This window comes from Blennius ocellaris (assembly GCF_963422515.1).
Source record: "Blennius ocellaris genome assembly, chromosome: 11".
NCBI classification, from domain to species: domain Eukaryota; kingdom Metazoa; phylum Chordata; class Actinopteri; order Blenniiformes; family Blenniidae; genus Blennius; species Blennius ocellaris.
Genome location: NC_137660.1, coordinates 4,703,023 through 4,729,651, shown reverse-complemented (window position 1 = coordinate 4,729,651; position 26,629 = coordinate 4,703,023). Strand labels below are relative to the sequence as shown.

General features: G+C 43.7%; 2 protein-coding genes across 5 annotated transcripts in view; one reads left to right on the top strand and one right to left on the bottom strand.

Moving 5' to 3' along the window:
• LOC308136593 (AMP deaminase 3-like) overlaps window positions 1-16,437 on the top strand; it is a 23,909-nt gene extending 7,472 nt beyond the window's left edge. For 2 of the 3 annotated variants that reach the window (XM_080504972.1, XM_080504971.1), the window contains 14 exons: window positions 367-589; window positions 725-890; window positions 6,252-6,417; window positions 7,517-7,736; window positions 7,827-7,956; window positions 8,351-8,545; window positions 9,617-9,748; window positions 10,866-11,029; window positions 12,008-12,134; window positions 12,235-12,398; window positions 12,943-13,063; window positions 13,213-13,386; window positions 13,468-13,578; window positions 13,683-14,415. In XM_080504972.1, the coding sequence (XP_080361098.1) occupies window positions 367-589; window positions 725-890; window positions 6,252-6,417; window positions 7,517-7,736; window positions 7,827-7,956; window positions 8,351-8,545; window positions 9,617-9,748; window positions 10,866-11,029; window positions 12,008-12,134; window positions 12,235-12,398; window positions 12,943-13,063; window positions 13,213-13,386; window positions 13,468-13,578; window positions 13,683-13,862 (2,273 nt within the window). In that variant the 3' untranslated portion in view covers window positions 13,863-14,415. Of the gene's footprint in view, window positions 1-366; window positions 590-724; window positions 891-6,251; window positions 6,418-7,516; window positions 7,737-7,826; window positions 7,957-8,350; window positions 8,546-9,616; window positions 9,749-10,865; window positions 11,030-12,007; window positions 12,135-12,234; window positions 12,399-12,942; window positions 13,064-13,212; window positions 13,387-13,467; window positions 13,579-13,682; window positions 14,416-16,414 lie in introns of those variants that run through there. The other variant, XR_013936834.1, reaches the window with a different exon arrangement.
• Window positions 15,770-26,629, bottom strand: rnf141 (ring finger protein 141). Of its 2 annotated transcripts, XM_080504977.1 has the most exons (7): window positions 26,499-26,629; window positions 24,826-25,023; window positions 21,631-21,739; window positions 20,016-20,197; window positions 17,294-17,401; window positions 17,048-17,218; window positions 15,770-16,668 (listed from the first exon to the last, which is right to left on the bottom strand). In XM_080504977.1, exons 2-6 carry the CDS (start codon window positions 24,960-24,962, stop codon window positions 17,068-17,070), a joined length of 687 nt encoding a protein of 228 aa, XP_080361103.1. In that variant the 5' UTR covers window positions 24,963-25,023; window positions 26,499-26,629; the 3' UTR covers window positions 15,770-16,668; window positions 17,048-17,067. The 2 variants fall into 2 exon arrangements, with proteins under 2 accessions (XP_080361103.1, XP_080361102.1); XM_080504976.1 differs by having other exon boundaries at window positions 15,770-17,218.

Here is a 26,629-nt window from a genome sequence, read left to right as displayed (position 1 = left end):
CACAAACTTTGACCCCAATTGCCTCGGAAGCTGAGAGGTCATCTAGGACAGCCGGGACACTTGTGAAATGTGTTTACTGAAACTGAAGTAACAAACTCGGGAATCTGAGCCCTTCCAGACATGTTTATTGGAGCGAGTCAGAATGATGACCTCACTTCCTGCTGATGTTAATGCATCTCAGGTTTGATGATGCTAAGATAATTATTATTATATATTATTTCTTCTTTTACAGGCTGCCGTCTTTAATCAGGTTCATGAATTGAAATGGACATATCAGGAGACATTAAACCCTTGAGTAAAAGAAATGATCATGTGTGGTTTTCTCTGGAATGTCTCTTCAAATGTCAAATCTTTTGTCTTCCTCAGAGATGCCGCGACATTTCCCAAGAATGTCGATGAGCGAGGTGGATGAGAAGGTGCGTCTGATCGCGGAAAAGGTGTATGCCTCTGCCCTGAAGGAGGAAGACACCAAGGACGCCATGGCACTGTTCAGTGTGCCAGAGGACTGTCCCATTGGTCTGCACGAGGACCGAGAGAGGGCTCTGCAAAAGGAGATGGCTCAGCAGCAGTCACAGGAGTCTGCAAAGAGGTGAGAAGTCACGCGCATGTGTAGCCATGCAGCTTGTCCAAGGTAAAAGAGTAGTCCTTATTTTTTTGAATGAAACTAAGATGTGAGTTTTCAATGTCTGAAGTAATAACCCTGTTCTTCCTTCTGCATCACCAGGAAGAAGAACTTCATGCTGAAACGTTCACAGTCCCTGTCTCTGCAGATGCCTATGTCTGTTGACGGCATTCCCTCGATACTCTCCCCAATCTCAGCTGATTGTGGTCTTCCAGAAACTGTTCCGGAGTTTCAGAGAGTTACCATCAGTGGAGATTACTGTGCAGGGGTAAATCTGTCCAACCACACACTTGATTACTGTAGGCGGAGGCCAGTGGGGTCCGTTTTGATCGGATATTGGAGCAAGTTATGGTTCAATATGTCAGAGTTCTGGGAAAACGCATTGAAAGTCAAACTTCACCCAGCAGAGGTCAAGCACCTCCTATAGCAGTTGTCACCACTTCACCTCAAAAGAAGAAGGTTGTGGGTTTGAGTCTGATCTGGTTGGAGTTTGTATGTTTGCATGTTTCCTTGAACAAAACTGAAAACGATGATGTCACTGCCCTACCTCTCGACCCTATAACCCTGCGACACTCTGTGCAACTTCACTTAACAACAACCACAATGACGGTCTACATGTTCCAGCTCAAACTGCAGAAGCCACTGATTCTATTTGCTTTAATGAGGCCAGATGTTTGGATTTGTTGTTTTCTGTTTTTGATGGATTTCTGTGTCATGACAGCACCACCTATAGGCCTGGCATAATTACTACATCTTGAGTTGTTTACAGGGTGTCACGTGGGTGCAGATGTTTCCCATGTGGACAGGGAACATTTTAAGAATGGCCTGGAGAAAAAAAGATTGTTTTAAGCCCTGTTTCCGGGACGGTACGGAGCGTAACCGGAGCCAAATCCGGTACCCGTTTCCACCGCAGAAAGGAGCTTTAAAAGTGGGCGGGGCTTAAGAGCTCAGCAGATATGTGGCGTTACAACAGTCGTCTCAGCTTGGCTGCAGATGTAGATCTTATGAATCCTCTGTTGTCCACTTTGCACTTGTTGTTTAGTTAACTGTTGTTTTTTTGCTCCGGGACACGGGAGCCTTTAGCTTTCTGCTCAAACGCCGGAGTTGCGCCGGTGCGCTTGGAGGCTCCGAGCTTCTCTGCATCGCGTCCGCGGTCCGTCCCCGCGATACAGCAGCACTGACCATGGTTGAACAGAACCGCGGACCCGATGCAGAGAAGCTCGGAGCCTCTGAGCGCATCGGCGCACTGGCACAGCTTTGTGCCGCAGCCAGCCAGGGCGCGCTCGGGTGCGGGGCAAGTCGCCGGAGCGTTCGCTCTCTGAAACGGGGAAACGGGGCTTTAGCTTGTATGGCAGGGCCTGATTATCATTTGCGGCATGTGTCAAGACAAGTTCCAAATAAAACCTCAGGGAGACAAAATTGACAGAGGTCAGACTGAGAACAGATCAGAGGATTCTAAAGGTGTTTTAATAACATGTCTTGCTGCAAGAGAGTCAAGTCACAGAACAACCTTCATCTAAGGTTGCCCAGGGATTGTCTAAATCTTCATGGATCGGTTTCTCTAGGGTGAAATAAATAAGAGCTGTGAATAAAAATATGTGCAGGTACAAGAAAGGTAGACTGGCAACACAATATCTGAAAATCACACGAACTTCATACATGATATGGTAAAAAAGCAAAAAACTTTTTATAACAGTATGACGTAATGTTGAATTGACAAAGTCGTATATGATTCACTGACCAGATGCTTAAAGCCTGTCCGGCTCAAAGCTATTTCTTAAAAAAAAAGACTTTCTCACGACGATCTGTTTGTCTCCCCGGTGTTAAAAAAAAAAAAAGAAGCCCGCCACCTCTTGTGGATGATCGGCCAAAAATAGTACCTTCACATGAACCGGTATTCTCATGTGGACGGCCCTTCAGAGTAGTGAGTTTGAATAAATCCTTCAAAACCCGTGAGTCACTTGGTTTACTGTGCAGTGACTCAGTCATCATGTACTGCACCTGCATAAATATATCACATTACTCACTTTCCTGGTTTCCTGGTTCAAATGAACACAAATAATGTAGAATAAAGAGACCAGTGCCCCTATAATCTAGTGTAGTTATTGGAATTGGTGCACATGTGCAACTGAATCAAATGATTTAGATTAATCAGACGACTGGTTCACTTGGATGAATGACTCGGTCAGTTGAAGGAGTGTGGTTTCCCATCACCACCTCAGAGTATGAAGCTGTTCTGAATCATAATACACCTGAGCCTGATGTGAAGATCATCTGTAATCGCCCCCATCCCCCAATGTGTGAATGACAAAGGTGACCTTGGCGCTCATTTAGCGGCTGTCCACACCAGGAACCTGGTTCACCTAAACATACCGTTTCTGGCCTGTCGTCCACATGAGGCGGTTTTAGAAGTGTGAAAACAGGTTTTTATTTTAACACGGGTCCCAGAGTGGGGAAATTTTAAAACACTGGCTCGTGCCGTCCAACCTCCCGGGGTGTGGTTGGCAAAGACGACGATCTGTGGAAAAAAGATGAGGTAATTGCCCCCCTTCCCCCCACTGCGGTCCATGATGTCATCAAATAAAAACAACAATCAGGGACTACAAGCTCTGGTGGAGCTGCAGAAGTGACTGACGCTAGAAGCAGGAGGAGCAGGGCCATAGACCTATAGAACTAGAATTATGAACAGGAATCTACTTTTAAAGTTCTATGTGCTTTGTCTTTTCCTGTGTTTTTGGTGTGTTTGGTGAGTCACGGCACCCCTAAAGGCCTGGCATGTGTACAACATGCCCTGAAGCCTCGTGTTGAGCCGTGTTCATAGTGGGGTGTGAACGGAGGTTTTTTGGAGAAGGCTGGGGAGAAAAAGATTGGGTTTTTTTTCGTCATGTAGATGTACCCCGAGTCATTCCACTATTCCCGAGTCAAATATTTAATTTATACATTAAACAAAGACATAAAACTACTTTGTGGGTTTCCCCTTTGGTTTCCACAAAATGTCTCCTTCGCTCTTTGACACTCTGTTACAATCATGGAGGCTGCTTTGAAGTCCAGCAGTTTACTCTGGTGCTGCCCCCATCATGTCACTCTCCTGACCTCCACCTTGAAATCAGATTCTTCTTCTCCACCTCTGTAGTCACTGATCTATCTTAGGGCTTTTCCACCAGAAAGAACCAGGAGCAAGTTCAGGGCCGGTGCCAAGGCCAGTTCTTAAATGAGCACCGCCAAAGAACTGATTCTTTTTCCACTGTTAACGGAGTCAAGCGAGAGCCACATCATTACGTCACTCCAAAACGTGATACGTCACTGATTTCGCCAATCATGGGAGGAGACGGACTGTATTCATCTGTTTGGTCCGGGTCACTGCATCGAGTCTGGCCTCAACCTTGCATGCAGACGAAAGAGACAGAAAACGAGTCTCCTCCTCGCTCTATTGGTGTTTTTTCACGTCCGTCTCCGTCCAGAGCCATGGAGTGGCCAGAGAGAGCGAAAGAAAAAAAATGCGTGAATGAGCTTGGGGCTTATTTTTCAACACGTGGGCATTGCATAGTGAATTTCTGCTCCTTTCACTTTATTTCTCGAAGTGTCTGAATCAAATGCTTCAACATCAGGAGGAATGGAGGTGAAGAATGATAGAAGGCAGCTCTACAGCCATTTATAATGGAAACCTACGTAAACACATGCTGATTAAAGTTCTCTTTGACATGAAGCCATGAAAAAGCTCATTTTATGGTTAAAAAAAATCCAGCTTTCATTTACAGTAGTATGTAGTTTGGTTTTTAGTTGCTGATGAACCAAAAGTATCGCTTCATTATAAAATGTTGTGGTAAAAAAATAGTGGAGCGTCGCACAACACAGCCTCACTGCATTGTGCAGCGGCTCAGCCTGCGGTCATAGCGCGAAACAAGACATGAAAGTGAAGTTAATTAGAATGATGTTGCGATCAAAAGCGTGAAAACGATGGAAAACTGCTTCTAAATTCTATATCTCACTCAGCTGAGAACGCAGTAGAGGAGCTCTGCACCTCAAGAGACGCGGCACCGTGATCATTCCCTTCTATTATTCATTTCAGGGAGTGACTGTGATCTATGAAAGGAAAGTGCGTGCAGATGTGCGTACGCACTGTTTTATTGATCCAAATTTCTTTTGGCACACGCCATTTTCAGCTTTTGAGTGCAGAAACATTTTTATTAGGAATTCTACAGAATGTTTTATAAATGAGGCCCCTCTTCATGTATTCTTGAGGAACTCTTGAGTCGAGCAGGGACTCCTCTGGACAAGGCCCCAAGTTTGGCCCCCATTTGCATAATCCTGCAAGTGTGTGTTTCATCAAGCTTAAAGGCCTAGTGAAATGTAAAACACTACTTTGCAAAAAAAACGATACTTTGGGTTCTACTTTTAAGGTTTCTCCGACTCTGCCCCACCACTGTTGTTGCATAACAAAGTTATTTGAATTTTGAATCTCCAGCCGACGAAGTCGGGGGAATCCTTCTTCGTGAGCGTGACGTCAAGAGATGTGCAGATCTTGATCTGTTGTGTTTACATTGGCTTGCGTTGTTTCCTTATTAAATATCGAAGTTTTAACGGTGTTTTGAAGTTATAGTCGGCGTTTTATGAGCCTTGACGAAAGATTGAGCCTGGAAGAGACCCGAGAGAGGAGAAAAGCAGCACAGGCGGCGGGAGCGGCTCGCCGCTAGCTCGCGCCTAGCCGTTAGCTCGCGCCGCTAGCCGGCGCCGCTAGTGGCTAGCGGGAGCCGCTAGCGACTAGTAGACGATCAAGTAATACCTGGACTCATCTTCGGTGATTCCGCACAGTCGGAAAAGCACTTCGACATGATCCAGGAAGCCGGTCGTTCTTCCAAAAGTAAGGAGCCTCAAAGCCGCGGTGAAAACTGGCGGTTGCTGAGGCGAGGAGACGAGGACGAATGGAGGACGAAGCGTCTTCTGCTTCCTCAAACATGTTCCAGACGGGGTCACCGATGGCAGAATGACCTTCTGTGTCTTCTTCATCAGTCACTGGGTTTGAAATGCCCGACGATGATAAAATATCGTTAAATTCAGCCTCTTCGTGGTCAAAACTCTGATCCTCCATAATGTAAACACAACTTGGGCGTGTGCACAACCAGTGACGTCACTCTATTATTGTCAGAAGCTCCGCCCAGCAGCGAAAATAGCGCTGTTTATCGGCTATTTCCTCGCAGATTGCCGTGTTTTAACATTTTACCCTTGGACCATTTGGCATAAAAAATGTCCCTGGAAGCGACAGCCAGAGTGTTTTGGAGGTCGAATTTTCATTTCACTAGGACTTTAAATTCCAAGTGTTTTATAGAAATAATAATAGAGCTTTTAAAAACAAAGCTTTTTATTACCATGGTGTACTGAAGCTCAAGAAGTGGACATATAGTAAACAGATATATAAATTCTCTACACATTAAACAGCTGTGACTGCACTGGTCCTTTGTACTTTTTTTTTTGTGCAACTTTGCATGAAATTCAAAGTTGCAAATTAATTTCCAACCTTGTACTTTCTCTGCACTTCACATGCATTTCACTCCACAGTAGCCCTGATCCGCGGCATTAACCTTGTGAATTAACAGCGTTAACACATGAAAACCTCTTGATGCTTTCACAGATCACACTGGAGGATTATGAGCAGGCAGCCAAAAGCCTCCTGAAAGCACTCTTCATCCGAGAGAAGTACTCCAGGCTGGCATACCACCGCTTCCCCAGAACCATCGCTCGTTTTCTCCGCGATGCTGAGAATGAGAAGTGGCAGGAGGATGACGAGGTCTTACCAGGTGATTGTCGATTCTCAAGCTGAAAAGCTCACTCGAGTGCTACATAGAAGAAAGACATGTTAAATCACTGAACGTGAAACTTGAACTCAACGAAATAGTACAAGACTTGGAGAAATTAGTCATACTGATACCACTTTTTTGAAGGACGAACACAAGTACTAACCTTTTGCTACCTGCTGCTATTGAGTACTGATACGAGTGTTGAAATTCCATTAGTCTGCCCTATATACAAATGATTTGTGAAGGATGTGCATTGTCGTGATCCACCTCTGAACAGCCTCTGCATTGATGCTATGCACACTTCCAACATCTTCGAAGGCTTCAGTATACGACTGTGTCTGTGGTAGATAACCATACTCCATACTGTCGCACTTATCTACACACTATCCTATATGTACTGTGGACTGAGGGACTGGGCTGGCTGTGTGCCACCACACACTCCAACTCACTGTTAATGAGTGTATCAGTCAGACTTTAATCATGCAATGCATGTAGCATCGTTGCTGTGTGAGCCCTGACACTCTTTAGCATGTAGCATTTAGCATGTACAGCTCAGAGTAAAATCTTTCTGATCCACTGAGCTGTTAAACTACTGAGTGACATCATTCTAACTCTGCTGGTCCAAATGTCTCTGATGAGGAAGTTGCAAATGTTATAGAACTATCTTCATCTCTTGATATTTTGGCAAAACCTGATTTACACTCTCTGAATTTTGTCATTTGCAATAATATTAAAGAATACCTGAATCTCTCATCGACCCGCTGCTGATGGATGACGTTGCGTAATGTATTACTCAACGACTTTTTTCTGAGATCTTTTACCAGTACCTTGTGTAGTATCGGGCCTAAGATCCGACACTGGTGTCGGGGCATCTCTAAAAGAAATGTGTAAATTATGCAACTCAAGATTGTTGCATTCAGAAATTCATTGTGCCACCAACATTTGAACTAAAATGAGGCCAAAGCCTGGACTTCAAATCCAAAACCATCTTGCACGGCTTTAAGAATTTGTGCCTGGAAAACATTGCCAATGAAACTGTAAAGACTTGAATAGCAAAGATCCTTCATGTCCTGGTTCTTTCTTCCTATATTGTGTGCAGACATCAGCCCTTGCCCTCAGGAGGGGCAGGACCCGTACTCAACTGAAGGTATTCCTGAGGACCTGAACTACCAGTTCCAGATGAACGATGGCATCATGCATGTTTATGAAAATGCAGAAGCTGTGACACGGCAGCAGTCACTCAGTCTTCCCTACCCCGACCTTGAGACTTTCGCCATCGACCTGAGTCATGTTCTTGCAATGATAGCCGACGGCCCGACGTGAGGACAACCTCCCCCCCTCCTTTGTTTTTGATTTAATCTTAACTGCAAATTGGTGATGCATCTTGTGGATCTCATGTCGCCTCACAGGAAAACTTACTGTCACAGACGATTGAACTTCCTTGCCTCTAAATTCTACCTTCATGAAATGCTGAATGAAATGGCCGAGTTGAAGGAGCTAAAGTGTGTTCCACACAGAGACTTCTACAATGTTAGAAAGGTTGGAAGCTGTTTTCATTATCAAGTCTAATATTTCAAAAAGGAACATGTAAATAAAACTGTGTGATGATCCATTTTCAGCCTCGACTTGCGTCTGGATTTTTAATTTGGCATATCTCCACTACCCAAAAGCAGAGAGAGATGTCTTTAACACTCTGGCAATAATTTTTTTTCATAATTCCATTTGGGCTTGTATGTTAAAAAAAAAAAAAAAAGTGTGGTAAATTCAGACTTCCTCTTGATCCACACAACCATGAAACATTTTGAAACAAAATTTAAAACAGAACTGGAAAAAGGGAAAATGTGATTTTTAGAAAATGAAAACGCGTCTAAAATCGTTGTATTTGAGGACTGTACTGGTTCACGCTTTCATCACTTTTCTTTGTATCATACAGGTGGACACACACATACATGCTGCTGCATGCATGAACCAGAAACATCTGCTGAAGTTCATTAAGACTTCCTTCCAAACTGAGGCAGAGCGTGTCATCCTGGAGAAAAATGGTCAGAAAGTCACACTGGGGGAGGTTTTCAGAAACCTGCACATGGACCCCTACGACCTCACTGTGGACTCGCTGGACGTGCACGCTGTAAGAACAAACCCAAACACAGACATGACACACATCAGGTTTTTCTGAGCAGGTACATGAACAGTTCTGTAGCAATGACCTGCCAACAACTAAAACGGTGGACGTGCTGCTTTTAGAACAAAGATGAGAAGTTCCTATGACCTTTCAGTCAGTGGCTGTGAAATGCAGAGGTTCTCAGGCCCTGTTTATGCAAAATGAGTGGAACCATAAAACTTTGTTGCGTTCTGTGTCCATTTACACAACAGTGGTGCTCGGATCCACAAAACCTTTCTCCAACCGTCTCCAAAAATGGAACTTTCCTTTGACACTCCCAACTCCCCCCACAGCAACAGCTGGAGGTAGCCTCCACAGAGTGTTACTGCACGAGCGCACTGCCACCATGGTTAATAGTTCTTCTGCTCATGCATGAGTAACAAACATGGCGGCTTCCAGTGTGACATGACTCCCACATTCTAGTTTTATTGATCATATTGGTTGTTTTATCGTTGAGATTCATCCCTATCATCTGACCACACGAATGTCGGATACGCTTATAGCGTTTTCTTCTCTGTATGGGTGAAAACGACGTGATTTTCTTTCTGAAACATCTAGCCCATGAGCTTGGAAGTTGTATTTTTCCAGTGTCCACAGATACATGATCAAAATGGAGGATTCAGAGTGTTAGACTTTCACAGCTCATCTCCAACAAAGTTCCAACAATCTACTACAGCATCATCTGTATATGTGAAGACAATTTACTTCCCTTCAGATACCGAGTGGACTTTTACCATGAATCACAGAGGAAAAAGAGCTTTACATGCCAGTGTTCTCTGTGTGCAGACATGTGGTTGCAATACAAAAGCAGAGCACCTATTAGTGGTTGTGTTGCGTTGGGTGTCTGAACCTTTGTGAAACAAAATGAAGAAATGACAATTTCCTGCAAATCTTTCTGTCACATGAAACGATTCCTGCCAATACTGATGCATCCAAGTACCCGTTAAATGCAATTTTTTGTCATGTGGGACTCTCGTTGTGAATGTACACACTTTATTATGATGCGCATGAGATCATCCTTCCACTCTTGACCCTTAGGGAAGACAGACGTTTCATCGCTTTGACAAGTTCAACTCCAAGTACAATCCTGTAGGAGCCAGCGAACTGCGAGAGATTTATTTGAAGACGGACAACTACATCCAAGGAGAATATTTTGCACGTCTCATCAAGGTATGCTCCTACAGAGCTGTTGAATTGATGCCGGATGCGGAGGACATAGAATTAGAGAAACGAGGAAGTCCTCGTCTCACACAGATCTTTTCTGAACGACAACATAGTTTATATCAAAATTGTTCTTGTTTTTTTTCTTTTCTTCTATGTATTAATAGAACAGTCATTTATGGCCAGTTAGTATCGATCCATCTTCTGCATCACTGTCTCACATGGGGTCAGTTCTCAGGGTGCACAGCGGTTCCTCTCACATTCACACCCAGTGGACCAGCCAGACTGCTGTAAAAACCCACACGTGCAGAAAGAACGTAAAAACATCCTCCATGTCCAGACTACAACTTAGAACATTCTCAAGAGTGTGGACAAAACACTACACCGCTGTACAGCCCACCAATCTGTCACCAGGAAGCACAACAGATGTGTTTGCGTGTTCTCTACATGGGTTTTATTTCAGCTACCGATAATCCGAACGCTGCGTCCATCCATCCATCTTCTATACTGTTCAGAGTCACGGGGTGCTACGGCCAATCCCACTTTACGATGGGCGAGGCAGGATACACCTGAGCAGGTCGCCAGTCCACCACAGGGCAAACACACAGAAACAGATCATGACACACACTCACATTCACACCGAGGAGCAGTTTAACAGCAGCAACTCACCTCACTTTGGACTGTTGGAGGAAACCAGAGTGCCTGGAGGAAACCCATGCACTTGGAGAACAAAACCCCCACAACACTCAGTGTTTCCACTGTAATTCAGCTACATGATGCCCGTGGTACAATGTGTACGTTTATGAGATTAAACCATCAATATTGTCAAATGATTTTGTTCCTGCAGAGTTTTTCAGGCAGGATTATTCATTTTTTCCCCTTAATTTTGTCTGATGGTTCTTTTCAAAGCATGGCACTGACCAGTAGGTTGTTTCATCGCCGTCTATTAACATATATTTTCTGCATACTATAAATAATTGAGTCTTGAAATTTCCATCTTGTTATGACATGTTACATCTGAATGATTCTGGCATTTGAGGTAAAACTAAATACCGTGTTGCATGATCACCAACAGTCACTTCCGCTTTAATCAGAAATCTCACTTCCTTTATGTGGTTTGTTTCAGGAAGTGGCCAAAGAGCTGGAAGAGAGTAAATACCAGCATGCCGAGCCTCGTCTGTCCATTTATGGCCGTTCTACCAGCGAGTGGGAGAGCTTAGCGACCTGGTTCATCCAGCATAAAGTCCACTCACCCAACATGAGATGGATGATCCAAGTCCCCAGGATTTAGTAAGTAATTCACTTGAAAAACAAACATTTAGTTTCTCTAAAGCATAGTCAGGATGGTTATTGAAAAAAACTAAAAAAAATCGAACTAGACCGATGTGAAGTCTGCAAAAAAAAAGAAACATTCATTCAATGGTTTGCTACAATTTCTGGGTCTGATCTACGGTGGCCCTGAAGTGCAAACCACAACTGCAAATCAAAAAACAACACAAATTAAAAAAACACAACTGCAAATCAAAAAACACAACACAAATTAAAAAAACACAACTGCAAATGAAAAAACACAACACAAATGAAAAAACACAACACATTAACTTAAACGGAAAAGGTAGGAACCAGTTGGCAGAAAGAGATCTCGCTGTTTGGACGACAGGACCCTGCCGCTTTATGAACCGGAAGTCATTTCACTCGTGGCGCGTTTGGATTTGAGAGGAGAAAATACCAAGGAACAATGTTTTGTCCAAGCTGCGGGAAAGAGTTGGTGGAGGAGTCACCAAACTTTTGCAGCAGCTGTGGCAAAAGTTTGGCGACTCCTCCACCAACTCTGCAATATCTCTTTCTGCCAACTGGTTCCTACCTTTTCCGTTTAAGTTAATGTGTTGTGTTTTTTCATTTGCAGTTGTGTTTTTTCACTTGTGTTGTGTTTTTTGATTTGCAGTTGTGTTTTTCAATTTGCAGTTGTGTTTTTTCATTTGTGTTGTGTTTTTCAATTTGTTGTTGTGTTTAGTGATTTGTTGTTGTGGTTTGCACTTCAGGGCCACCGTACTGATCCCACTAATGGTGTGTGAATCCAGGTTGACCTGGCCACCTGAACCGGCCTTTACACACAGTTAGCGGGATCAGAACCGGCAGTTTTGTTCAGGGAGTCATAATTCTAACCTTTTTAGACCTCCGCTGATCTTTCTAAATACTCAAGATCAAGCTATGAGATTCATATTGTTTTGACGAAATTGAGCATTGATTACTTGTTTTGTCCCGCAGTGACATTTTTAAGTCAAAGAAATTAGTCCCAAACTTTGCCAAGATGCTGGAGAACATTTTCCTGCCCCTGTTTGAGGCTACAGTCAACCCACAAAAGCACAAAACAATACACGTGTTCCTCAAATATGTGAGTACTTAATGAGCAAAATAGTTTGTGAAAACTTTTAGCATTCCAGTCTGTCTCATAAATACTGGCGTAATTCCTAAAACAGGTTTATCCTCTGTAGGTGACAGGATTCGACAGCGTGGATGATGAGTCCAAACATAGTGATCATCTCTTCTCTTATAAAAGCCCCAAACCTGAAGCGTGGACCACCGACGACAACCCTCCTTACACTTACTACCTGTTCTACATGTACGCCAACATGATGGTGCTCAACAACCTGCGAAAGTGAGTCCTGGTTATTGAAAAAAAAATCTCAGAAGAAATGGGGTGCAACACATTATGGCCTTATGTTACCGGTCTGACCGACTGAAGATGAACTTGGGCTGTACTGGCCCCTGAACTAAGATGGGAGATGAGTTTGACACTGCTGATCTGCTATAAAGGACATGTCTGCTCAAAGGGGAGGGAGTCGGCCTTTCTCTGTTAAAGTCCCTTGAGATGAGTTGGTATACAAGTAAGATTGAATATTTGAAGCAGCTAAAGCTGGACCTTCCCCCAGACTATGCAATTCTGTTTAATTCAAATGGTGAGGACTCTTAAATTCAACAGGGAAGCTGCCAATGTGCCAATTTAATGACAAAAAAAAGATTGGCATCATATTGAACCGTTTGTAGCACACGCCGATACACAAATATTAATATTTTATCAGTTCTTTAGTACTTTACATGATGAAAAGTGACTGCTCTGCCATGATGGATGATAAATGAGCCGTTCAGAGGAGAAAAAGCAATGACCAATGGAAGCACTGAATTTGTCTGTGTTTCTGCAGGGAGCGAGGATTGAACACCTTCCAGTTTCGTCCCCACTGTGGCGAGGCCGGATCCATCACTCACCTGGTGTCTGCTTTCCTCACGGCCGACAACATCTCCCACGGACTCAACCTGAAGAAGGTGCGGTCTTGTCCAAATGCTGGCTTTAGAGATTGTCTTTCATCACAGTTGAAGACGAGATGTGCAAAATCTGATGAGTAAACCACCGTCAGACCTGGTGAACGGTAAACCTACATCAACCCACTGTCTCCGTGTGTCTGCCCATTCAGAGTCCAGTGTTGCAGTACCTGTACTACCTGGCCCAGGTGCCCATCGCCATGTCTCCTCTGAGCAACAACAGCCTGTTCCTCCAGTACTCCAAAAACCCACTGCGAGAGTTTCTGCAGAAAGGCCTGTGCGTGTCCCTGTCCACTGACGACCCCATGCAGTTCCATTACACCAAGGTGAGAATCTCCAGGTCCTGCTCAGAGCCGAAGCGTTGTGCTTCCAGCCTGGCGTCATGTGTTCCTGTTCAAACCCTGCAGGAGGCCCTGATGGAGGAGTATGCCATTGCAGCCCAGCTGTGGAAGCTCAGCACTTGTGATCTGTGTGAGATTGCCAGGAACAGTGTCCTGCAGAGCGGCCTGTCACACCAGGTAGCATCATGCCCCGTTTACCTCTCCGAGAACGCAACATGCTGCTGTGACGACGAGCAGCAGTTCCCTGGCTCAATGTTTCTTCATTTTTTCCCCATCCACAGGAGAAGAAGCACTTCATCGGTGCCAACTACCTTCAAGATGGACCCGAGGGCAATGACATCCGGCGGACCAACGTGGCACAGATCCGCATGGCATACCGTCAAGAGACTCTGTGCAACGAACTCAGTTTTCTGGTGGATGCTGTGAAAACGGAGCTCAACCAGAGTGCAGTCAGTGACTAAGACAGGAACCCTACCGGCGTTCTGCAACCCCTCTGTAATGCATTTCTATTCTACACAGCTGCTGCACCAGTGTCCGAGTCATTGTTCAGAACAATGAGTTCAATATGTTAAATGAACTTCACTTCTATAGTGCTTTTAAACTTCAAGAGCAGTTGAAAAAGCGCTTCATTGTTAATTACCTTCACCCATTCGCACATATTTGGGGTTCCGTGTCTTGTTCAAGGACACTTCAGCAGGTGGAGATTGGACTCAAACTTGCAACCTTCCAATCTTCCAATCGGGAGACAACCGCTCTACTAATAGAGCCATCTACAATGTTCAGTGTCAAATCTCCAGCAGCCTCTGTGTTATTCAGTTTCTCCTCTGTGCACTTTCAGATGAAATGAGATGTTTTAAATAGTAAAGATGTGAAGCTCTGCAGGTGCTACCAACTTAATCATGTTGTGGAATTTATGGTTTTCTTGTGTGACATGTATAAAGAGAATTATCCACGATGACATTTAAGTGTGTATTTACACAGTTGCCAATAAAAATTTGTTTGGTTTTTTTTAAATACAAATTCTGATATCTTTTACAATGGGTTTTACTTTTTAATAATGCATTGGTTTTATACAGCACTTGTCTTGGCACTCAAAGTTACTTTATTCATTCATCCCCTCCATACTCAGTGGTGTTAAACTACGCATGTAGGCACAGCGGCAGACTGATGGAAGAGAGGCTGCCATTTTGTGCCATCGGCCCCCACCACCACCAACCACTCTCTCTCTCACCACCACCAACCTCTCTCTCACCACCACCTACCACTCTCTCATGATATTCGCCCTCTGACCACCACCTACCACTCTCTCTCTCACTACATTCACCCTCTGACCACCACCTACCACTCTCTCACTACATCCACCCTCTGACCACCACCAACCACTCTCTCTCTCACTACATTCACCCTCTGACCACCACCAACCACTCTCTCTCTCACTACATTCACCCTCTGACCACCACCAACCACTCTCTCTCACTACATTCACCCTCTGACCACCACCAACCACTCTCTCTCACTACATTCACCCTCTGACCACCACCAACCACTCTCTCTCACTACATTCACCCTCTGACCACCACCAACCACTCTCTCTCTCACTACATTCACCCTCTGACCACCACCAACCACTCTCTCTCTCACTACATTCACTATCTGACCACCACCTACCACTCTCTCTCACTACATTCACCCTCTGACCACCACCAACCACTCTCTCTCTCACTACATTCACCCTCTGACCACCACCTACCACTCTCTCTCTCACTACATTCACCCTCTGACCACCACCTACCACTCTCTCTCTCTCACTACATTCACCCTCTGACCACCACCTACCACTCTCTCTCTCACTACATTCACTATCTGACCACCACCTACCACTCTCTCTCACTAGATTCACCCTCTGACCACCACCAACCACTCTCTCTCTCACCACCACCAACCACTCTCTCTCTCACCACCACCTACCACTCTCTCTCTCACCACCACCTACCACTCTCTCTCTCACCACCACCTACCACTCTCTCTCTCACTACATTCACCCTCTCACCACCACCTACCACTCTCTCTCTCACTACATTCACCCTCTCACCACCACCTACCACTCTCTCTCTCACTACATTCACCCTCTCACCACCACCTACCACTCTCTCTCTCACTACATTCACCCTCTCACCACCACCTACCACTCTCTCACTCACTGCATTCAGACAGGGAGTTTCGGGTTTCAGTGTCTTGCACCAAGGACACTTTGGCATGTGGGCAGGCAGTGATGGGAATTGAACCTGCAACCTTCCAATCGGGAGAAGACTGCTCTGCTTGTTTGAGTGTATGCTTAAGATGTGAAGCACAGAAAATTATTGGCAAGTCAAAGTGCAAACAGTGAGCTTTTTATTTCAGATATTACAGTAAGAATGAAAAAAAATGCCTCCTTGGAATCAGCTTTGGAAAATAAAAATTCCAACGGAACTGAGCTAGCGCTGCCGCCTGCAGACTACATCCAGTCACAACACAGCAGTTTCATCACACAATCAAATCCTTAGTTTAATGAACGTTAATCATTTTAAAGTGTCTATCGTCAGCACAGAAAGACTGCTCGTCCTGGCAAATCTTGCAGAAATTACTTTTCCGTTTAAAAAAGTTAAAAAATAAAGTGTTACATTTCAGTGGAAAAGAAATATCGCATTTCCTCAGTATGGTTCTGACTGGAAAAAAGTGTTTCATTCAGGTTTTCTACACAAACGAGCTTAGAACCTAGAACGTTCCACAGGCTAGAACCAGTTTCACTTCAGGTCAAACTGGCACACACACACACACACACACCATTCAAAATGCAAGTGCTGATGGTTTTTATTCCACACAGCTGCCGCGAGAGTGTCATTGTTCAGAAACAATGAGGTCTAAATATCATCTAAAATATTCTGTGTCAAATCTCTAGCAGTCTGTGTTTTTCCTTTGTGCACTTTCAGATTAAATCTGATGTTTTAAATGGTAAAGATGTGAAGTTCTGCAGGAGCTACCAACTTAATCATTACTTGTTCACAACACATTTATCAGTCTAAAATAAAATTTTTGTGGTACACTTCCATTCTGCTGTGGTTCAGCACAAACATTTATCACATTTTTAGTTCGTTCCTGCATGTTAAGTTGCTTCATAGTCAACATCCATGATGGATGGTGAAAGTGGAGCTCAGCAGAATACCTGCATTATGCTTTGTAGTGCGAATAGAGTCCAGGTTTCATCTCAGCCTGAAGAGCGCCATTTCTCTGAAGAAAATGTGGATGGAAATGTGATCCAATTAATAATATGAAGTCTGGCACCACCATTCCCGGTGGTCAAGTTTAGTACTGCAGGACCTCCCATAGTTTTATTCTTATCTTATTAAAAGCATAATTTCTAAAACAGATGAACATACTATATATGTGGTCGCTTGCATTGAGTTTACGATATTTTTCTCATTCCGGTTCAAACCATCTCACCACAAAGTAACTGAACCAGAAAAATCCGCTGAATGAAAATAATTTAGTAGAATCTACAGAAAGTTCCATTTCATTTCAAAAATATTGCATATTGCACCTTGGATATCAGGAAATGAGATTTGGACACGCCTTAGACCATCTAATTTCCATTTCACACAGTCTTTACCGAGCTGTCCCAGCCGAGGGTCAGGGTCTGTGGGGGTAGCCCGCCTCATCCGCCAGGTTCAGGATGTAGTTGACCATGTCGCCCTCAGTCGGGATGTCAGACATCACCCACGAGTCGTTGGAAGCAGTCACCTGCAGGCGGCAGATTGGGCAGTTCTGGCTCTGCCCGCTCCTGCAGGGACAGGTGAGAGAGTGAGTGAGAGAATGAGCGAGTAAGGGAGTGAGACAGAGAGAGAGAGTGACTCACCACTTGTCGATGCACTTCTGACAGAAGCTGTGTGTGCACGGCAGGATCAGGTCCGACTTGCCATCCATGCAGATGCAGCACTCCTCTTCGTCAGTCAGCTGCTTCACTCTGCACATCAAACACACTCAGACCATCGATTTGCAACACTACAAACATTCACACACTTTTCAGCACAGCCTCGATGGGACAACCTGAATCACCCAGTAGGAATAAGGGAAGACCGGACATCTACACCAGTGATTCCCAACCGGGGGTACACGGACCCCTAGGGGTACGCGAGGGTATTGCAGGGGGTACGCAGAAAGATTATAAATTAGCCTACAGTATCCACACACAAAAAAAAAAATTATACTATATTATATTGTATTATATCATGAATTTTAGTAAGGCCATACGTTTATTTTCCATGAGTAGCAGTTCGTCCACAGTGATTGTAACACTACAATGCACATAATATGAAAAGACTATAAAGTGGCGCGCTTTAAAAAAAAAAAAAAAAAAGGTTCACGTTCTTGCTGCGGGCGCGCACGATTCGCGAAGCTAGCTAACTCTAGCTGCATACCGACTGTAAACATGGATGCATGGCTAGGCAGGAGTAAACGTCCAGCTACCGCTACTGCTACCGTCGCCTCGGACGCAGGCACAGGGGAGCCCAGTGAAAAAAGGAATTATGAAAGACTTATGAAAGACAAGCAAGCGCAAGTGTCTCATTAAAAGGTATGTTTTTACACTCACAATCATTGTTTTATTTAAATGAGCAGTTGGATAGAAAGACAAAGGGTTAAATATAAGTACACATTAAGGCGAATAATCACACACGAGAGGGGGGGTACTTTTCACATGGAAACCAGCTCAAGGGGTACACTGGTCAAAAAAGGTTGGGAACCACTGATCTACACCACACTCCTCTTCATAGATCTAATCTACGAGGTCATCATTCGTGGCACCATGGGATTTGTGTGTGGTATCGGTGCTGAAGACGGAAACATTGCTGCTAAAACTACAGCCGTCTCCAGTGAAACAGTGACAGTTATGAGAGTCTACGGTGATATATACATTGTTGTGGCTTTAGTGCTGGCAAACGAGAGTTGAAGGTGGCTCTTGTGAGATGGTATTTATACACGCATGCATGGCGGCGAGTGCCACAGGGTATCCCACAATGCACCGTGGCGGAACCACGTGACGTCATTGCAAATGTAGTCTATTCCAGTGTTTTTCAATCTTTTTTGTGCCACGGCACTTTTTTTTTACATTCAAAATTTCCAGCGGCACTCTACAAATCAAAAACATTACAAAATGACAGATTGTACCTTTATGCAGCACATTTAATGACAATACAGATATTTACAGATTACATTCTAAAGGAAATATTTTAATCCCAAAGATGGGGCAAAAGTATTTCATAATATCAGAAATGAGTCTGAATTTTTCATTTTAAAATATTTATCCATTGCGTTCTTGTCACCACAACCTCTCCCATACATCACTTCTTCTTTTGGTAGCTGGCATCCTTACTATTGCTGTACTGCACATCACTCGTTTGATTTATTAAATTAACAGGGTCAGTATCAATGTGCTCCCTACTGCCACCTGCTGGCAAGGAATGATGTTGAATTTTCTTGGACAGCCAACACATTTCAGGCACAGATGCTCAACAGTGTCGAATCATTGCCAGGGAACATTTTTTTAACCAATTAAATGGAGTTTGGCAATTTTCCACAGCACCCCTGATGCTCTTTCACTGCACACTGGTTAACAAGAAGGCCGTTGCTGGGCTAATCCCCCGCCGGAGGGCTTTATATTTTCTCACAAAGCCAGCTCTAAGGCAGCACACTTGGTACACTAGAGGGTGTTCCATGGGTCCTAGTAGATAATTATGTAGAATCTGAACGGTCTTCTTCATAAGCTATGTCAAAATACGTCTCCAGAGCCCAAAAGGTGTTTTTATGCACTTAGTGGCCCTGTGACCTACTTAATATGCTAATTAGGTCAAAGTACCCCTTCCCCCCACAGGGAGTCTCCATGTGTGAAGTTTGGTCACTGTGGGCCCAGGGGTTGCTGAGAAAGAAGGAGAAACATTCATATGATAATACATGTACTGTGTAACCATGGCGACCAAACTTCAGACCCTACCGATCTACAAGGTCAAGGTCAAGGTCAGGTCACTTGGTACGCTGGAGGGTGTCCCCAGAGTACTAGTAGGTGTGTATAAAATGTCAGCGCTCTAGCTCAAAAACCTAGGCCTCCAGAGTCCAAAATGTGTTTTTAAGCACTTCGTGACCCTGTGACCTACTTAATATGCAAACTAGGTCAAGGTCACCATAGTATCCCTTCCCCCTCTGAGATGTATCCACATGTGAAGTTTGGTCACTGTGGGCCCAGGGGTTGCCGAGATATAGGTAGAAACGTTCGAACGGACGGACGTACGGACGTACGGACGTACGGAGACTGTTTCAAGATCCCCCTTCGGGGCCTATCGGCTACGGCGGGGGATAAAAATCACTGGTCTATTCAATACTGGAGTTAGAGTTCATGTTCTCACACTTTGCAGTTTTTTTTTGTTGACAAACATTTAAAACCATGCTGTATCATTTCCCTTCCACTTCATGTCATGGTGGTTTATCACATAAAATCCCAATTGTAATGTGACCAAATGTGGAAGAGCTAAGGGAAAGTTATGTTTTACAAACCACTGTATAGCAGACGGCTGCAGTGGGCTCACCTGCCCATCCACATGCTGGCCTGGCAGGAGTCGCTTGAGGGGGGCCGGCTGGACGGACCCTCAGTGGCGCCCCCCGCTGACAGAACCTCTGCAGCCTGACTGGTGACGTCGCGGTAAAGCTGGATGAACTGGTACAGGTTCATGATCCGAGATGCTTCCACCATACCATTCTCCTTATTGATCTGAGAACAGGAACAAGTACACGGAACATGAATCCAGTCTCTGTACCAGGGCCATGTGTAAAATGTATAAATATCATTCATTCACAAGAGAACACAGACAACCTACGAGTCATTGAAGGTGGCACATTTTAACGTTTCGTAACAGTAAAATAAATCTCTCCAAAATATAGCGGTTACTTCTAAACATCGACTTGATACATCTGCCCGTGTTAAAATGGAAAGAGGTGCCTTCCATCTGACTCTGGCTTCTGGCTCAAGATGTGTGAAAATACATTCAGTATGACCACAAAAATCAACCTACAATTGATCCAATTTTAAATCCTCCACAGGACACACATCACTCAAGAAAATTTTTTAAAAAATGGCCTTCTCCCACACAGATATGAGTGTGAGAAGGGGGAAGACGGCATGGCGTGCAGCCCCCCGGCTCCGCACTTGGAACTGAAACTGTCAACGTGGTCACGGCGGCCAGCCTAGACTGTCCCCTTCCATTACTCAGCCGACTGCCCACAGTCCAACGTCGCCCATGTGGCGGTGGGGGTCCCCTCCACAGTAACCCACCACAGCAGAAGACAAGGTCCCAGTTAGTGTGGTTGAAAGTCCAGATTCAGAAAGCAGACTCGACTCCAAGATGCAATCTGCCTGGTCGCAAATATTTCACAGAGAAAGCTCTACCTGTGTTGTTCATTCAAGTGAGAAAAAGACAATTTCATGATGGGATTGTTTAATAAATACTGTTTTGGGAAGATTCACTTTGTTGTGATTTCACCCTTATTGCATCAAAGTTAAATATTAGCATATATTAAAGTGCAGTGTGCAAAAGTATTCAGCCCCCCTGAGTCAAAACTGCACTTTTCAGTTTTTTATTTGTGAACATTTTTTTAAAGTCATGTATAATTTTCTTTGTACTTCACAATTGTGTGACACTTTGTGTTGGTCTTTCACATAAAATTCCAATAAAATATATTCATATTTGTGGCGTGTAATGTGACAAAATGTGGAAAAGTTCAAGGGGTGTGAATATTTTTGCAAGCCACTGTAGCTGCTTGATAGTGTGAACGTTAGTGTGAAGGTTGATGTTTTTTGAGGTCACCAGAGGGACATTAAGATTTTAAAATTAAATATTTGTATTGCGCACCCCAAAATTAAAATAATGTTATTTAGTAGCGTTATCTATAATTCTAGTGCATTTGGTTATAAAGCTGAGAAAACTGGATTCACAGCTTAATGACCACTAGAGATCACCAGAGGTCAGACACAGTTTGGCATGTGGCCAATTTGAATTCAGCACACCCAAATTGACAGAATAAGACTGGTTGCAACTTTGTCCCAAAAATGCTTGAGGGTGTAACAATTCTGGACTTTGGCACCAGTCCATGCTTGCCCATGTGGATTTGTCGTTTTTATTTTTGCCTGTGCTCCCGGTCCCTCACCTTGGTGCAAACAATCCTGACGGCCACCTTCCACAGAGCCGAAGCATCCGATCCAGGCTGGACCTCGAACAGAAGGTGTTTCTGCTGCTCAGCAGCCAGCTTCGCCGTCCTGACACAAACCAAGCAGAGACACAACGTCACGCCCGCGTCAATCGTTGATCAGAAATCCCACTGAATGTCATTTCTTTTCATTCCAGTTTATGTTTTCTGAATCTGTTGCAGTTTAAAATGGACAATGTCACATTTTGAGGTGAGGCTTAAATCGAAGAGAGCTCAGGCTGAACTTGAGTTGGGCAGCATCCTCATTCTGATACCATTCAATCTTTCCCACATTTCCCCGATATAGACAGTATTTCCGGCACCAATTAAAAATCACTTTGAGAACTTTATGTGCTCAAACACAATCTCTTGTTATAAAAACACAAGTCATCACATTATAAGGTGAAATATTTAAAAAATAATGTATAATACAATAAACACTAGGTTGCATGTTTACCCATCACACAAAATAATATAACTTTCATTTATGAAGAGATAAGACTGAGCCCTCTTGCTTCCTCTTATATACTTTGACATGGATATGACTGAGAGCCAAATGATGCAATAGTAGTTTTTACAGAGCCAAGACAGGAAAAACATAAAACAAACAAAAAAATCAGCCGCAGCCATGGGCATGTAGGTGCATGTCAGTGTTGATTTTGTTGACTAAAACCTAGCCTTTTTCATGGAAGGAAACTTAATAAAAACTAAATAAAACGTCAGACATGAAGACGAAAACGGACGAAATATAACAAACACTTTAATCAACAAATTAAAGCAAGATGAAAATATTATGTCAGGACGGATGGAGAAAACATCCAATCAGAGCAAATCTTCTTGAGGGGTTAATCTATGCGGAAGCAACAAAGCTTTACATAGTTTACGGGACGTTTCCACAAAAGTTAGTTTTTACGTTATTTTTTACAATGTGGTTCGTTACACAGTCCCAGCTCCACAGCTTTGGTTGTGTTCAGTTGACTTTCATGTTATGTTGGTTCATGAAGCATTTGAAGGTGTTGCCGTGCAGCTGGTCTGAGCGCAGCAGCTGGTCACCAACTACAGAAAAAAAAACATCTGGTCACATGTCATACATGACAACAAGGACCAGAAGACCATCGGTAAACTGTGTGGAGAAGAATTCGCTGGGAAAACCTCCACCAACTCCGAGCAACATTTAGCTGAGGTGTATTTTGTCTGTTTTAAATCAGATAAACCATCACGTTTCAGCGACGCTTGGAATAAAGCATGATACCCGTTTCACAGCATCCTCAACGCCCCGTTTCCACCGCACACAAGTGGCGGGACGGAGCGGAGCGGCACGGAGCTGTAGGGTCAGCGGAGACCCAAACGCTTGTCTGGAGACTAGTTTTCGTTGCTGGTGCTGAAGAAGCGGGGCTACCCTGGTGCCGACTGGGTAATGGACGATCCCAGCGCAGACGTGAACGCCGAGACGGCAGGAGTTGGTTTGTTTAGCTTTATGTCGGGCTGTGTTTTGATGACTGCTCGTGCGACTCAAACACCTTGATTCTGGCTGTTCCCATTATTAATTGATTTCTTGCACAAGGTGCAGCGAAGCTTCAAACACATTCTTCTTCACTGGTGTTAACCAGATTGAGAATTTTCTTTTCTCCAACCAGCCGTTATTAAATCTGTGCTCCCCATGCTTTCAGCTGAAAGTGAGTCATCCCATAAAGTTTCCAAAATCAGTTTTCTCAAACAATACGTGTGTGACCGATGTCTGCACCTGTTGGGACGGTTCACTGATCATTTCTCACCGGGGGCTGCAAAGTCAGAGCTAATTGGTTCTTGACTGACACCGGGTACAGTAGTGCTACTTTCTTTGCAGTGTGGACATTTCACAGACACTTTAACACAATACAAAAATATCATTGCAAAACTGAAGACTGACAATATCAAACTTAATACCTTTTTAAGGCTTTGTGGTATTGTGAATTCAATACATTAAAAAAATTTTCAGACCCCACGGGAAGCCTGATAAACTCATCGTTTGAAAAAGGGTTAGGGTTTGAAAAGTTTGAAAAATACAAGTTAAACTGACATGTAAATGGAATAATGATTGCTGCTCTTGTTCATATCTCAAGAGGTGCGGGGATGCTAAAGATGCTACAAGAGTAGCAGCTCTCAGTCAGGGGACACCGAGGGTCTGCCCTGTTCTTCAGGAGATCCACATTCCGGCATGTGTGAGAAGAGACATCAGAGGCCTGTACTATGAAGCTGGGTTTTCTTTTATGTTTATTATTTTGTACTCCAATACTAGTCCACTTATTAACTGGGAAAAGTCATGGTGACTTGCGCTAAATGACTAACCCGCTTCGGAGCAGGTTACGTTCTGGATAAGAGATAAGAGAAAGCACCAATGAAATCTCTTGGAAAATGATCTGGCCAACCTTATGTCAATGTTGGTGTGTCGATTGTGAAACTATCACTTCAGAGAGAAAGAGTTTTTGGGGAGAGAGAGCCCCAATGACATCAAATAAATCCTCGTCACTGGCCACTGTGAAGTGTGTTTTTGAACTTGTTCCCAAGTCGGTAAAGCTACAACAGGGCTGCACCTTTAAAAACGAATCTGTGACTAATTTGAAAGAGAAATGTTCAACTCAATATAAATTGTGAGACCTGCGGATTACAAACAGCAGAGAGAAAATAAATACAGCAACACCATCGAGAGAGGCAGCGAGTGCAGAGGGGAAGGCAGCACACAACAAGTGTGGAGAGAGTGGTCTGGCCTGCGAAAGTGTATTGTGTGCGGGGGGGGTTTTGGCACCAAGTTGACACCATACATTCTTTCCTGGCTTTTGCTGCAGCAACAGTGTTGCTTTTGGCCTGGATGCTGGGTCGGAACTCTTCTGCTCCTCCAAGGTAAGACACACTCATCTGCAGGGCTACTCCGTGTGTGACTGATCAGACGCTGCAAACTCTGCTCCTTTTACACAAATTCACACTGATCATGATTGGAAAACCCCAGGTTGAATTACTGAGTTGATAAGTGGTTACAAACCAGGTTATCAAGGATTGTGAATGTCTAAGTTAGTCAATCCAGGTAACTAGTGATATCCTGGTATGTTAACCCTACTTCGTAGTACAAGCCTATGAATGATGGTGCACAGACATTGCTGTGGATTATTTGTGACTTACACGTCATTAAGTTCGGACACTCTTGCCAGAAACTCCTCGTAGGTCAGGTAGCCGCTGTCACGCACCAGAGCGGCGTGCTTCAGCAGCTTCTCGGGGAGATGGCTCCTCACTGCCTGGCCTGAGACCTGCTGGCCCATCACAGCAGCACTTACTCACCAGCAGACGCAGAAGACGGCTGCTCATTCAGGTCTGTGGAGCCTGGGGGCCAAGAAACAAAATACAGTTTGTTCACGTTAGTTTGGATCAGAGGTCAGAGGAAAACAACAATGAAAAAACAAGCCAAATGTACTAAATCAACTCGCTACAGCATTTAATGATATCATATAACGTCAATCGTTAACTATAGCTCTAAATCTTCATAAATTCAACCTAAACTACAGTTTCTGTATGGTAAATGACTCATTTTAAAAGGTTAAACATCTTCTGTAAAGGAGCCAGATAACAGGCAGAAACCAAAGATTTTCAAATAAGGAGGAAGCAGTGAACAGTTTGGCTGCTTTAACAACATTTCAATTGAAAATGCATCATTTTTGCATTTTCATTTCAGAAAGGTTTAGGGATTGCCCGGCAGCATGTTAAACAATGTGTGAAAATGTGGGTAATGTTGGGTTGTTTTCTCCTTGAATTTCTTGCCGTGTCTCATTCAGCATCTGAAGGCACCTGCATACTCCCATAAGAAGCCATAAGAATAGGAAAAAAAATTTAGATTGCGATGTCGGCCAGCTGCTGAAAAATAAAGCTTTTTTGGCTGGAGAGTTCATACTGGAGCTGTCAAACTCACAGGCCACGCCCCCTGATAGTAGTCCACGCCCTATCCCCCATCACCCCTTCTGTGAAGCTTGTTTTTACTTTTCAACTGCACAGATTATATCTCGCCTCCAATGTTTCCGGAAATACATTTCGCTGAACTGTTCTACTAATAAAAGATAAAGTTTCTGTTAAAGCTACGCTGTTGGTTTTAACTACAGGAGCTGACAGATTTGAGTGTTGTGTTCACAGCACTTGCCAAATTACCAAATACACAATGCATGTGATCTGTGTGCCATGTGGTTTGCCCACTGTGCATGAAAGGAACTCAATGCCAATCCCGTACACTGTACTTTTACATACAGTTATTTACAATTGATATTTTTCATGTATCTAGTATATGTCCATAGACATTTAGTATGGTATATGGCTTAGTTAGGCATACTGTGTATTACTGATACATTTACTTTGATTATTGTAGACCTGTACATTCGTGTATATTTTATATATATATATATATATATACACACACATACATATATACTGTGATATGCAATAAAGACTGCTTCATAAGGAAATATATACATATTGTATTTTTGTGACAAATATCCTTATTAATCGTTACAAATGTCTCAAAAATACTTTAAAATCCTTCAAATACATAATGCTGACAAACCATGACCATGTTTTTAACGATTTGATCAGCTGATTTTTACCATGTTTTTAACCATGTGTTCAGAAAGTTTTTAGCATGCTTTCAGCGTTTCTTAGACGTCTGTTGCTCTAACTCGTTCTTCTTGGTTCTATCACCATCATCAGCAGAACCCAGCAGTTAGAATCAGTTAGGAAACACCAGACACGGAGCCAAAATGAGCACTGAGCTAACGAGCAGCAGCTCCGCTTAGAAGCAAACTTGAAACACTCACCAAGGTGCAACCTGATGGAATTAGCACCTAATGATCGCCCTTTTGATAATGGAACGGTCCTCGGCCTTCCGGACACATTGATGTCGTAGGTTTGGCTGTAAACTTCACATCTAGCTTCCGCTAGCTCCGCT